General features: G+C 31.9%; 1 protein-coding gene across 1 annotated transcript; it reads right to left on the bottom strand.

Annotated features, from left to right (window-relative positions):
• Positions 1-1243: 1243 nt before the first annotated feature.
• LOC139493316 (toll-like receptor 2 type-2) lies at positions 1244-3973 on the bottom strand. The gene has a single exon (XM_071281596.1). The coding sequence runs from the start codon at positions 3951-3953 to the stop codon at positions 1365-1367; it is 2589 nt and encodes an 862-aa protein (XP_071137697.1). The 5' UTR covers positions 3954-3973; the 3' UTR covers positions 1244-1364.
• Between the last annotated feature and the right edge of the window lie 10865 nt (positions 3974-14838).

Below are 14838 nucleotides of genomic sequence, written 5' to 3'. Positions count from 1 at the left end.
ATGAAAACATTAAAACATTTTTTCTGCGATACGATCAGTGCTAAAACCAATGTTATCGATATGAACATTTGTATTACTAGTATATACTAACATCGTAATTTTTAAATCTGCGCCAATAATTTCAAAGTTTATTTGTAGATTATATGAAAATTAAAACAGCCTCTTAATATCGTTTATAAATGAAGAGAGAAAGTCACCAAGCATAACCTCAAGTAAATTACAGTCCCATAGCTTTCGGTAACAAAACCATGATTTATTATCTTCGAGCAATTTTGGTACGTATTATTTAATTTACAAGTGCTGTTATTGTTAAGTTAATAAATTCGGAATTAAGAAAATAATGTTTTTATTTTTATCTGAAGTGCTTACTTGTATAAGGAAAATCTCTTTTATCTATTTTTTTTTAATTTTAAACAAATTTTCATTTATAATAACCTGTTTCATAAATCTGGCATTGTCCAGGGGAGCAACTCTATTGAGTATTACTAAAGAGTCTCAATTAACTCGGAAAACGCGAACGAAAAATACTCCTAAAGGGTGTTATCTTAAACTATTGATACGTATACATGATGTATTCATCATCGGTCAAAGTTTTTTTTTTTTGGATATCTTTGAATATGTCTTTTAAACATAAACATACTGTATCTTTCAACAATTTCGCTATTTTAATAACAGCACGAAACGTAATCAAACAACATTTATGTTGATAGTTCTCCGTTATAAAGTTATATTAAAAAGAAATATATTTAATTAACTGTTCCCAGTTTTATAGTTATACTATTTTTCGAAAACTTATATATATATATTTGTATACTTTTCGCAATATTTTTGGATTATGTAACGAAACATCAAACGAAGGGTTGAAAATAAACACAAATGGAAATTCTAAGCGCCAATGAATGGATTATGCATAATTAGGCATTTTTTAAATTCATATAAATGCTTACAATATTTATTTTGTTACACCTTATAAAAAGTCTTTATCACCATGTGATTTGTTTTTACCTTAATCGTCGTGTATGACAATACAATCGTAAATATTGATCAGTACTACAAAAGTTTTGAAGTATCCACTTTTTTTTGTAGATTGGGGATTTCTTTACAACTAATATCAAGGATAGACTTTCTACTAATACATTCTGGTTGGCCTGAGATATATATATATATATATAACTTTTTACGTATGCTTTATACTTAATATACATATACCGTAACACGATAGACTAAATATCATAGAAAAAAAGACAAGTCTGGTTGTAAAGCTATGAATAGGCGAAGATATATTTCCAACAATTGTTTTAGCTGCATATTTTTTTATAATGTATAGTCAGTAGTGGTATTTAATCAACTTCGTATTCCTTTAATTAAAAGGAATCAGTAAACAGTGCCATTCGCAGTTTGTCCCAGCCTGTCTCGTTGTCCTCCCAGTCTATTATGGTGACATTTTGTAGAATGTCGTCCAGTTCATGTGGAATGCATGATGCTGTAGCGTCTTGTACCAGGATGATTATCTTCTGCAAATAATTTCTGCATTTTTCAAATTTGACTCTTTCGATTACAAACTTGTTCCACTCGTTATCTTTGTACGACTCAGAAAGGATAAAAATTGCATGTTTACTGCTAGCTATAGCATTTGCTATTTCATCTGCTTTGGTAACTCCAATTTGGAAATCGCGCTCCTCTATGCATACTTTCATGCTCCATGAATTCTCAATTCTCTGGAGAAAATCGACCTGAATCCACTGTAGCATGTCATCTGCATATGACAAGTAAATGTCATAATTAAATTTTCTCTCTAATTTTTGTTCTACGACTCTCTTAAAGTTCCGATATATCCAAAATGTTATTTTCCATCGGAAATTAAAAATCACTGCAAACGGAACAGTGAAAATGACGAATGCAACAAGAAGTCCTATTCCTAGGCGCAACCAATTATTGCTATTACAGGTGCTAAAGTGCTCATGGAATCGTTTGTAGACATCAATTGTGTTACTTTCTGATCCATTTGTCAATGTACAGCTGAAATTTTTATTGGCCTGATCAAAAACGACATTTGTGTTGAAAAGCCACCTTATAAAATCAGAAGTTTCGCAGGTGCATTTCAGACTGTTCCCTTTTATAAAGAAATTAAATGTCCTTTTATAAATTTGACTTTTCTTATCCATCCAGTCTCTAAATGTTTTATTGATGGTTTGAAGGCGGTTGTAACTTAAATCCAATTTACTTAAATGAGGCAAATCTATCAAAGCTATAGGTATAGCAGGCAGTAAATTGTGTGCTATACTAACAATTGACAAATTTAAGTTTCTTTCAAAGGCATCTTCATCCAGATACCATAAGTTGTTGTAAGATATATCTAGTTTTTCCACAGCCGGGAAAAGTTTGAATATTTTACCAGTTTTTCCCGTTGTTAGACCCAGCATTGCATTTTTTAAAATTGCTGTCTGGACATTCTGGAAAAAAGGTACTGACGTCTTATGAATAAGTATTGTTGAGTTAAGTCCCGAAATGTCCAAATACCTAACATTAAAAGGAGTAACTGAATAAATTTCTGGAAACTGCTTTATCTGCCAGTATGAGAAATCTACATATCTTAGATTATTGACATTCGCAAAAAATAACTTTTGTCCCGTCATAATATACGATGTCATATAATGAGAAACACGAAGAAAAGTAAGATTACTAGGTAAATAAATCGTGTATGTAGGTATATCAACCATTTGAGCCTTTTCTAATACATAGTTGTAATTTGTAAATTCATTTGTAGGTTCAGATTTAATTTGGCATCCTTCTCTATATACTTCCTTTCTATAAGAAGGATTTTCAAGCACGTTTATGTTGCAGTATTCTATATTGTTAAAATTAATTGAATTATACGACAAGTCAAAAAATTTCAAATTGGTTGTCATCTTCATAATAACCATTAACTCCTGCAAATGAGGACCTAATGCTATTGAAAATCGATTGCCCGATAAAACAACATTTTCGAGACATTGGGGAGATTTAAAATCGCGAAGAAGACCGTTCTCATATCCTACTATTTCACTTTCTGCTAAAACTAAGGTTTTAACACAAATATGTATCAAATAATTAGTCATATTGTGATATAAGAAAACAGGTTTAGGAACATGAGGTGTAATTGCTTTGAATATGATGGAGGTCATTGTTTTATTTGTAAAAGGATAAAGAAGTTTTAAAGCATCTTCTAATTGTATAGCAACTCTTTCCATATTTAATATCGTAAGTGACGTAAACGGCTTTAAAAAATCTGCTTCTACAATCTTTATTGTACCAGTGCATTCGTGAAAGTATATTGCAGTAATAGATGGTGGTAATTCTACTAAGGTATCATTAGACATCTGGTTCAAATAGCATTTTGCAAATTTTATTGTGCTCAGGTTTGTAAGTTCCTCGAATCCACTTAACTTGAATACAGGGTTTTGTGCAAGATCCATATATAAATCGGTTAAATTATGCAGATTTCCAAAGTAGGGATAGACCATTGGATTTGATTGGTTAAACATTTTATCAATATTGTATCTGATGTCTAAGTGTTGCAGTTGTAATAACGATTTAAATACAACGTCAAGTATTTTAGACGATATGTTAAGTTGATTGTGCTTCATTGAAAGCCATCTTATTTTTTTCAAACCATTAAAGACATCACCATCTATAGTTTTAATCATATTAAAATCCAATATCAGAGCTGTCAACTTTGAGAACGATTCAAAGGCCTTCTTTTGTATCGTTGAAATCTGATTGTAGCTCAGATCAATACCTGATATGTCTAGTGGTAAATCTGTAGGCACATTTGTTAATTCAAGTCTGGTGCAATCTGCAATTATTTGATCGGCGTGTAATATTATTTGACATTTATGTGCAAATGTTGTCAACGTTACTATCAAAAGGATTAGGTAAACGGATTTATTCATGATAAATGTTGTGTAACTCATCAGTGAACATTTCTTTTATCATACGATGAATCCTGCAATATAGGAAATGTAAATAGATCATAATGAAAAACATATGTACAAAAGGTTATAGTCGAAGGACTTAGAAATAATGCAGGTTATTTGACTTCATTTTCTAATAACCTGATAAATTCAATCTGAACAGTTTACCGTGTTCGTTTCATAAAAAAACATGTGCAATCAGTATTTTCATTGGCATGCATTCCAAACATGTTATGAAACCTTACAAATATTATGATTGGAACAAAACATTCTCTGAAACTGACATGATCAGGACTTTTAATTATTTAATTTATACTTAATACGTTGTAGGACCGGATTTTTAACCAGAAATTTCCACTCCCATATGCACAAACTGTGCGTTCCAGTTTTCTGATTTGTTCCTTTTAAAGAAAAAAAAGAAAGAAGACAACATCATCCTTCAAGTTCAGCTAAATATAGCCCTGCTGTAACGATATTCCAAAGCTTGGATTTCCTTTCATGAAGTACGGGATAGAGAATTGCTACAAAGAAGGATTCTATTAATCCAATAATTCCATGTGGAGAATTTAAAATAATCCCTTCGACAATTTCACGGATGCCATCTCGACTTGGTTGACCGTTATTTGATATCTGCTTCACAGTACCGTTTTCTTTTCTTTCTTTAACTCAAATGAGACATACCGAATTGGATTTTTTCCCTGTTTGAACAATATTGTGAATAAACTGTGAATATTCTTAATTGTTTTGTTGTATGTAAACACTGCTTTACATAATCTGTCAATGTAGTGCGGTGACGAAATAGGGAAAAAAACGATTATTTAAACAGTTTAATTTCACATCTGGGTATACGGCTAAAAATTGACACACTCTTAAAAAAATGATTAAACTTGAATTTAAGATTGGTCGTCAAAAGTTGTATGGTGCAGTTGTTTTGTATTTTAGCTTGTGGCATGCAGTTTGACTTTTTATTCAAACGCTGCCCTCAAATATCTTTCTTTTTTGTTTTATTCAAACGTCAAACATAACGTTCTATGCATTAGGCAAAAAATATAATAATAAAAGCCTTTTGATGACAAATTATGAAGGTAAACATTTCTATAAACGGAAACAATTTGTGTTTTACCTGATTCCAACATCATATAATAAAGCGCTGATGAATGGATTATATCGTAAAGACTATAAAGTAATAAAACTGCAATTTTTCTTTTTATGTACATACATTTTTATGAGGTAAGATTGTAAAAAACGATATTTTTTTTACTTTCAAAAATCTCTTCTATTCAGAAATTAACTTAAAACAATTCTGGATAGTTGTGTCCCGTCCATGATAGGGCTGCATACATAGTTTTCATCAAATATTTTGGACTTGATATTTCTTATTTGTTGATGTTGTCAGTGTTCTTTTGACGTCCAAAATAATCTCAAAGTACACATTCGAATCGAATGATATATGTTACAGCCGAATACCATTTTTGACGATTAAAATTTCATAATACCGACTTCGGTCACCGCCTATTAATAATGAATGACCACGATCTTAAATATCAGTGATCATAAGATTTTGACTAACATGAATTGCAAGATAAAGATACAATTCTGAAATTTATGTGAAAATTTCTTATGTACTAAAATATAACAGGTTGCACCAATCATAAAAGTATTTTTTAGAATGTCAGTTTCCCTTTCAACTGATTTACACTCGTTATATTTTCAGGCCTTTTATAGTTGCAGTTCGCTATGAGCTAAAGCACCATGTTGAAGGCCAGTGAATATCATAAAAAGAATCAAAGACTCGTTATAATTTTTGTCATCCATTTAGCATAATAGATTTCAATAAGGATTTCGAAAAACAAATTACCAATAAGGCAGTCCAATTACGATGTAAAAGGTACATTAAAATATATTTCTGTACCTTTCCTGCCCATAAAATAATTCACTAATTCAGGTTTTTCTGACCATCAAATGCAATTAAGTCGTTGATTTTTGAAAACCTTAACAAATATTGGAATAGGCGACATTGATATAGAATAATTTGAAGGGGATCCGACATAATACGAAAACAACATAGAGATGAGGGCACTCAACATCCAACGGCAACCATGTTTTTGACATCGTGACTGAAAACACGTATATTGGTTAATAAACTTAAAAAAAAATGAAATCACTTAGAATTAAGATAAAAGAAAAAAAAAGAAGAAAAAAAGCATTTTGAATACGCCATCACAGTTCTTCCTACCTACTAGATTTAATGTAAAGGTAAACAAAATATTATCTTTCCATTCTGAAATAGACTTAAAAAAATTGTACTGTTCCCAAAAATGGGCGTAACTGTTTAACGTGACAGGATTCCTTTTTATATCTGTCATAAATAATAAACATGGCAATTCCATGACTACCATTTTTTTTAAACAACCATGACTAACAAGAAAAGGGGTAATTCATACAAACCGACAACATCAAACGTAAGACTTTATCTACAAACTGAATGATAGAAATCACAAGTCATATTTCTGACTTGGTACATACATGTCCGTATAACACAGATTGTTAAATGTAGTTTTACAGCTAGTTAAACCTTCGTATGCTTTTCATTGACAAGTTTTGGATGAGTAACGGGAGGAACTAGCTAATGTAGTTCAGATCCAGCATCCACAACTGTGTTATCTTACATTACACATCACATACATACTCTATGTACACTACAACTGACCTTAAATGCAAACAATACGACGAGTGTATATCTTCGGAAACGTCATAAACGAAAGTTTATGTACTAAATAGTTCATACAGTATCAGGTACACACGTTCCCGAAAGTATACACATTAGGTAAAATATAGACATAATGTTTGACAAAATGAAAACGAAACTGAACACTCTAGGTACGAATCGCACCTCCAAACCCATAAAACATTATAACTCGATGAATAAATATCGAGTCACGTCAAAAGTTATACGACCAATATTAACAAAGCAGCACACATGGTTATAAAGGGGAAAACAATTGTCAGCACATAAAATCAGTTAAGACCAACTTGTAGTATTTTTATTTCCCTCTTTATCACAAAGCAACCAAAAAGGAAAGAAATACGAAATGAGAAATGAACATTTCCTCTTTAGTGGTTTACAAATAAGAAAATTCCTAATCGTTTACAAAATAAATATAAGAAACAAAATTCAATTATCAACAAAGGAGCCTCTTTTATTTTTTGAATGCACAATTCACAGTTGTTTAAGTCAAGGTATTGTGATATAGCTACATCTTTAAGGACAAACAATTATTGATCAATGAGCAAATAAACAAACAACATAAACAGAAACAAACAAAACAACGCATAAAATAATTATCGAAAAGTATGACCGAACAACCATAGACCAATAGTTACTAACAGAAAAAGACAAGAAGTTCAGTTCAGAAAAAGAACTGCATGCAGACATGAGGCAAAATCATCTTAGGTTTCTTTGCCTCTTTTTGCTGATGTGCAGCATTACAACTTTTTTTAATATTGTACCAACATCGTGCTATAAAAGCAAAAGATATATTATGCTTCTTACCTTGTACATGTTATTCGTTTAATGTCGAAACAAGTAATAATAAATTATCTACTCTTTTCAAAACGATTGTTTGTCATTTAACTTAATGTTTACAACTGTTAACAAAGCACTCCAAATAGATTTTTGTGTACTTTATGCATTCCACTCACCTACATAAATCATAAATCAAAAATAGTATAATTAAAGGCAGTGGTACTGTCTAAATATAGACTCAGCATAATACATAATTTATCAATTTATAACATTATAAACTCAAAATTGTCAAGTCATATGTCGATGACGTTTCGAATGGGTTTTATTTTGAATGCCGGTTTATTATATTTATTACAACACTTTTGACGATTAAGAGCTTGACATACTTAATATATATAATTTCTTTTAGATTACATTGCCACTATCTTTCGTAAGGTAATTCATCTTCTCAGCAACATTATATTTATTTTTGACCGGTAAACCCAATAATGGCCAAAATATGTACGTTATATTCATAAATGATTTTCCTTTTCCTTCTAACCTTTCTTCAATTAATTATATATTAGAAGATGTGATTTGAGTACCAATGAACTCTCCATCTAAGTCCTAGTTTGTTAATCGTAAACCATAAAAGGTCTACGAATGATCTTCAATACGCAGCAATTGCTCACACTGAATAGAATGATCACAAAGTACAAGTGTAAAACAATTCTTTAAACCGATGATTATAATTGTGTTTACTAACATTCTCTAGAGCCTTGTTGGCCTGTTGGTATAAGTAGGCAAACTACTGAACCACTGATCTTTAAACACTGATGCTATGAGTTCGAATCCCTTCACGTGACAGGTGAACCACTGTCGTAATTGACAATCTATGGCCAGTGCCTCTCTACGGACACTCCGGTTTTCCCCAGCAAAATTAAACTGACCGCTATGAAAAAGTACTTTAAGTTTCGTTAAACACAAATTAGTGACGGATTTCTTAAAAACGTATCAAACTTTTCGAAGACATTAGGATCATCAAGTTAATATTTTTTTTGAATGATAAATTGCTGAACATTTTACGTATAAACGCAAAGATCTAGGGAAGTAACAGTACTTTTAAATTGATACTATAGTGACATGTAATATGGATGCCTTTGAGTCATATTATATAATAGACCATATACCTTATTATATAGTAAGTATAAGAATTAATAGGTAATTTGAAATTTTCTTACTTATCTATACATTATATCACAAAGAACGTCCTGTAACCAAAAAATCTATAAACCAATCACCTAAAGGTATGATGCTGATTTATAGGTAATAATATATAAACGAATAAGTTCTGAGTGTCCAAACACATTCAATTTTCGTTTCACTTGTCTGAATAAAACATTGAACTCCAATGTTCAAATACTTCCATGCAATTTAAGGATTTTGAAAACAAATCTTATCATTCAATGATTTTTTTAAACCTACTGATTTTTGATAAAAGAGGGATGAAAGATACCAGAGGCACATTCAAACTCATAGATCAAAAACAAACCGAAAACGCCATGGCTAAAAAAAAGACAAACAATAGTACAAACAATACAACATAGAAAACTAAAAACTAAGCAACACGAACCCCACCAAAAATTGGGGTCGATCTCAGGTGCTTCGAAAGGGTACGTAGATCCTGCTCTACATGTGGCATCCATCGTGTTGCTCGTGTTATTAAAAACACGGTTAATAGTCGAATTTGGTAGTTCAAACTCTTTGAAAGGAACGGGAATATAGTTAAGACATTAGTAACTTATCCGATATCATATGTGAAACGGATATTCGTTAACGGTCAACCAACTTGTTATGGCGTCTGTGAAATATACGAAGGGAATCTTGGTTTAATACATGTAGCTTTCTTGTAAGCAGCAATCCTCTATCATGCAAATCTGCACACAAGCTTTCTTCACCACTAAAAACCGACCGCCACGAAATAGCCTTAAGATCTATGAACAGATTTCTAATTTATATTCTACGACTGTTTTGAATTTAAGATACATCCAAAAAGTAATTGTCCATCTTAAATAAGAAATAACTTCAAACGGAACAGTACAATTGTAAAATGCGACAAGAACTCCTATTCCTACGAGCAACCAATTTTGGCTATTTCAGTTGTAAAGTGTTCATGAAATCGTTTGACGACATCCATTGTATTTACTTTCAGATTCATTTGTCAATGTACAGCTTAAATTTTTATCAACCCGATCAAAAACGACTTTTGTAATGAAAATCCACGTTGTAAAATCAGATGTGTCCCAAGTGCATGTTAGACTGTTCCCTTCTATGGACAAATTAAGGTTCCTTCACAGATTTATCTTTACTTTTCCATTCAGTCTTTTAAGGGTGTAATCAATTTTCAAACTTCTTAATGTAGGCATATCTTTCCCGGCAATACATTTAGCTAGCAGTATACGGTGCAGATACGATATGGATAATAATTAAGGATAGTATTATGCACATTTCAGTATATTTTAATAGAGTTTTGAAGGAAATCATTCTAAATTGAGCTAAACTCAGACCACCATAACTTGTTAGGCCAGTTAATTTGGTCTAATACACTTGTAAAAACTGAGAATACAACTAGATCATCGTGATCTTTTCTGTATGCATCCTTCCAATTGTGCTTTAAGCTTGGGTCACACATTCACGATTTTTACTACCGTCCTTGACAGGACCATTCCCAATTAAAATTTGACAAAAGTCTGATCAAGATCCTGTGAATCGTGGATGAAAATTCAAAATTTAGTCAAAATTTGTATAAAAAGATCAATCACGACAACAATCAGACATTGTTCAGGAAGCGTCGATAAGGAACCGTTTCCAAACGAATTTGTTCCGATAATCCCGTTCTCAATCCGATTTGTATCTTTCGCGTGGTAAAATACGACCGAGTCTGTCACGACTGCGTGCCGATTCTAGCGAATGTAATCCGACAGAGATCAGACAGTGAACAGTCAGTGGACCGACGCTGACGGACTTTATCCGATTGAAAACTGTCGGCATATCCGGAATGGTCAGGTACTGTCGGAACGCAATCCTATCACGATCCACTCTATCGCATTGCAAACGGCTTTGGTATCAATATAGAGTTAGAAGTTTATGGCCATGGTGATTTTTTTAAATAAGAAAGTTTTTGTACAATAAAATTGATTTTTAGATAATTTAAGGATTATATAGGCTTCTTAGTGGGTTTATATGAACATTTAGATTGTTTTTAACATGTTTTACAGGCCATTTATCTGTTTGACAGTCCGTATTTTCCTATCCGTACCGCCTATAGGTCCATCAATTATTGTAGTGTTTATCAACAAAGATTTTGCGCTCGATCTTTTCAATTCAATTTTATGGAAAAACGAGCAGTAATGCATATGAATATTTTTTGGACCACTTGATAGATATAAACCTATGGTTTCAGGATAGGTATCACTGTAAGTGATTGAAATTTTCCTTTGGATCAAGTTTTGGAGATTTTTGTGACATTTTTTTTACCATTAGAAATCAAATCCATGGAAGATACTCTTTCTATAAATATATTCATGCAAAACACAAATAGTAAGCCTTATTTGTTAGAAAGGAGGGGAAAGAGGGTGTTTAAAAATTATAAGTGTCAATTTTAAGTTTTTTTCCCTAACTGTGTATTTCTATGTTTGTCTGGTCTCAGTCGTATTGTATTCTGTAATTGTCGGGACTCTGACGTGGGTATCATTAACGACTTGCGTATTTATAACGGGACTTGTTCCGAAACGGTTTCGACAAAAACGGTTCTGAATAGACAATTTCAGGAAAGTGTAACTTTTGTTACATCCACGAAAATTGGTGCCCACGAAATTAAATGAATCTACAGTATACAAACAAAACCAGTTGAATCGTTTTAACTTCAATACACGGCAGCAGGAAGATAAGAAGTTAAAAAGGGGAACACTGGAAACATAATTGATTCATTTTTTAAAACTAATTGGGAACGTGTGTTTTGTCTAAAATAGCCATAGGTGATGGCACTTGAATCAAAGTTAAAAAATCACAGCTAATTACAAAGCTGAATAACATGGAGGATCCAAAATTCCACTAAGTTTTGTCAATTACATGAATGACATTTTTGGTAGATAATTCTTAGTTCGTTAAAAACTCAAAGTGTTGAAAAAAGTTGATTTATAATTATGATCATATCATATCTTGTATGTTAAAACGAGTAATCCTTGATATAATCAAAGTTTTGAATTCTATATTTTCATCACCCCTTTCCTTGTATTTTACCAAAAAAAACCAAGTATCATCTTAATAAACGTTACAGTAGTTCATTGTCATATTTAACACGGTATTGCTTGCTGATAGTAAAGCTATTTTTACAAAGATAATACCTTGAAGGTTTGACACCAACAGTTTGTTATACTTTGCCCTTTAAAAACATTTTCAACTTAAACAATTTATGAATAAACTTTTGAACAATAGGTAATTCAAAAGAGGGAGGTCCATAAACACCTGACAAAAAACTCGGCTTGAATATATCTACCAATCATTAGCTGATTTGTACACTGAGGGCATACAGCCAAGAGGAAAATTGTGGGTATCAACTTGGTGTTATAGCCAGTCAAAACCCTCAACATTATATACCAATTATACATAAATTACTTCATGTTATTGTCGACAACTGTCAACATAATGAAATGGATTCCACAAAAACACGTCGGTAAAAATATCCGAATATTTCTGACACCATAAAAATATTTAATTCAAGTATTTGCATATGCTTTAATCTAAATGAAATTGAAAAAGGAAATGGGGAATGTGTCAAAGCGACAACAACCCGACCATAGAGCAGACAACAGCCGAAGGCCACTAATGGGTCTTTAATGTAGCGAGAAACTCCCGCACCCGGAGTCGTCTTTCAGCTGGCCTCTTAAAAATATGTATACTAGTTCAGTGTAATGGACGTCACACTTAACTGCGAATCATACACAAGAAACTAGAATTAAAAATAAAACAAGACAGAGCGGTTGAACATGTTTATGAGATCTCAACCCTCCCCTATACATCTAGCCAATGTAGAAAAGTAAACGCATAACAATGCGCACATTAACATTCAGTTCAAGAGAAGTCTGAGTCCGATGGCAGAAGATGTAACAAAAGAAAATAAACAAAAGGACAATAATAAATAAATAACAACAGACTACTAGCAGTTAACTGACATGCCAGCTCCAGACCTCAATTAAACTGATTAAACGTTTATGTCTTCATCATATGAGTATCAGGCACAATCCCTCCCGTTAGGGGTTTAGAATCATATGATCATTAAATATACGAGAAGAACATAACCCGTGTCATGCCAACAACTATTTTGTTAAATAAATGTGTTTAGTTTCGATGCAAAGACCCTATAAATGAATCAATATTAACGCCAAAATATGCAATCTTTAATGACATGACAACAGTATCGTAACTATATCCCTTTTGAATAAGTCTGTTTAAAGGTTTTGTAAGCTTTTGAGATAAATACTTACATTTTTGTGCTATGTAAAGGATATTGCCATAAAAGATTGGATGTAAAAAACCTGAACGTACAAGATGTTTGCATTTTGAGTTATATTTACGAATAATTTCTTTATACCGATGATAAAATTTAGTAAATGTTTTAACTAGTTTGTGATATCGAAAACCCTGGTGTAATAATTTTCATTATTACATAATTTTTTCTCGTTTAAATCTAATACGTTGTTACATACACAAGCGAATCGTACAAGTTGAGATATATAAACACCATACCTTGTCACCATCTAAAAAAGGATAAAGAACGATAGGAAAAATAATCTCTTTTATCATAAATCTTTGTGATATAGATATCTAGATCGAGGAAAGGGCAGTGGTCATTGTTAGTATTAGCTTCATTTAAAGTAGGTTCAACAGGATAAATTTCTTTAGTATACATACTGAAGTCGTCATTATTGAGAGCCAAGATATCATCTAAATATCTGAAAGTATTGTTAAATTTTTGTGTCAAATGTTGTTTCAATGGGTCTTTGCTAGTTTGAGTCATAAATTGTAACTCATAACAATACAACAACTGATCCGCAATAAGTATGTCCCCCATTGGATTTCCAATAACTTGACGATATACGGAATCACCATAACAGCAGAGATTATTTGCAACAAATACTAAACGAAGAAATGAAACAAACAAGTGTTTCGAGTAGTTTAGCATTGAGTAGGTAACCAGAAATTAAAATAATAAAAATTAATGCCGAAGAAATTCCAAACCGAAAATTAATTAAATGGAAAAATCAAAAGCTGTTACACACCAAACGAAAGAATAAATATAGTTTTTAGTGTAGAAAGTGGTGATTTAAACTTGATTTAATAGCTAGCCCAACCTCTCACTTGTATGATTTTGCACACAATAAGTTATATTGACAGTAATATGTGCACACACAAAAACAAGAGTTAATAGGTAAAATTCGTCAGTCAACATTGTTTTATAATCTAAATACATTGTACAATTTTGCTCCTATCTGGCTTTTAGTAAATGAGAATTTGTTTGTTACAAAGTCCAATCCATTGAATAATGCATTGATTCTAACAGTTTATTTTTACGGTGTGAAGGTATACTGATGTTCCAGATAAGGGTATGATTGAGTTATCATTATAATATTGGGGCCGCTATTTACCTAACCATCTCAAGTCTGAATTCTTCAATTCAGTGTTAGTCAATCGTTTATTTCTGTCATATTTGTTAATCGTATACTGTATTGTTGAAATCAGGTTTCTATATTTTTCTTTTGATATTTTTTTTACATTTTTCATGTCGGGCCTTTGAAACCTGACTAAACGTCGTGGATTGTTTTCCTTTTGGACGACCGTAAAGTAACCTTTAATTGATTAAACCACGTCATTTCGACTCTGACGGAAAGTTGGCTCAATGGAAATCATACCTTCACTATTTTGTTATAATTTTTAACAAATATGAATTGATGTATAAATCATACAAAATGGTTTTACATATTCATGTCAGAAATTGAAGAACTTAATTACATTCGAAATAGATAAACTAAATTTAAAATTGAGAATGGAAATAGGTTATTTGTCAAAGAGACAACAAACCGACTAAAGAGGAGATAACAGCCGAAGGCCTACAATAGGTCTTCAATGCAGCGAGTATCCCATATCCGGAGGAGCGCTTCAGCTGGCCTCTAAAAAAAAATATATGCTAGTTCAATGCTAATGGGCGTCATACGAAACTCTGAAATATTTAAAGGAAACTTAAATTAAAAATCAAACAAGACTAGAGGCTCCTGACATGGGACAGGCCCAACAATGCGGCGGGGTTTAACACGATTTTTT

This window comes from Mytilus edulis, chromosome 10 (assembly GCF_963676685.1).
Source record: "Mytilus edulis chromosome 10, xbMytEdul2.2, whole genome shotgun sequence".
Lineage (NCBI taxonomy): Eukaryota > Metazoa > Mollusca > Bivalvia > Mytilida > Mytilidae > Mytilus > Mytilus edulis.
Note: the sequence above shows the minus strand (reverse complement) of the source record. Positions and strands in the feature narration are given on the sequence as shown.

Excerpts from the sequence above, each read along its gene's own strand:
- LOC139493316 (XM_071281596.1), bottom strand. The coding sequence starts at position 3,953 with ATGAGTTACACAACATTTATCATGAATAAATCCGTTTACCTAATCCTT.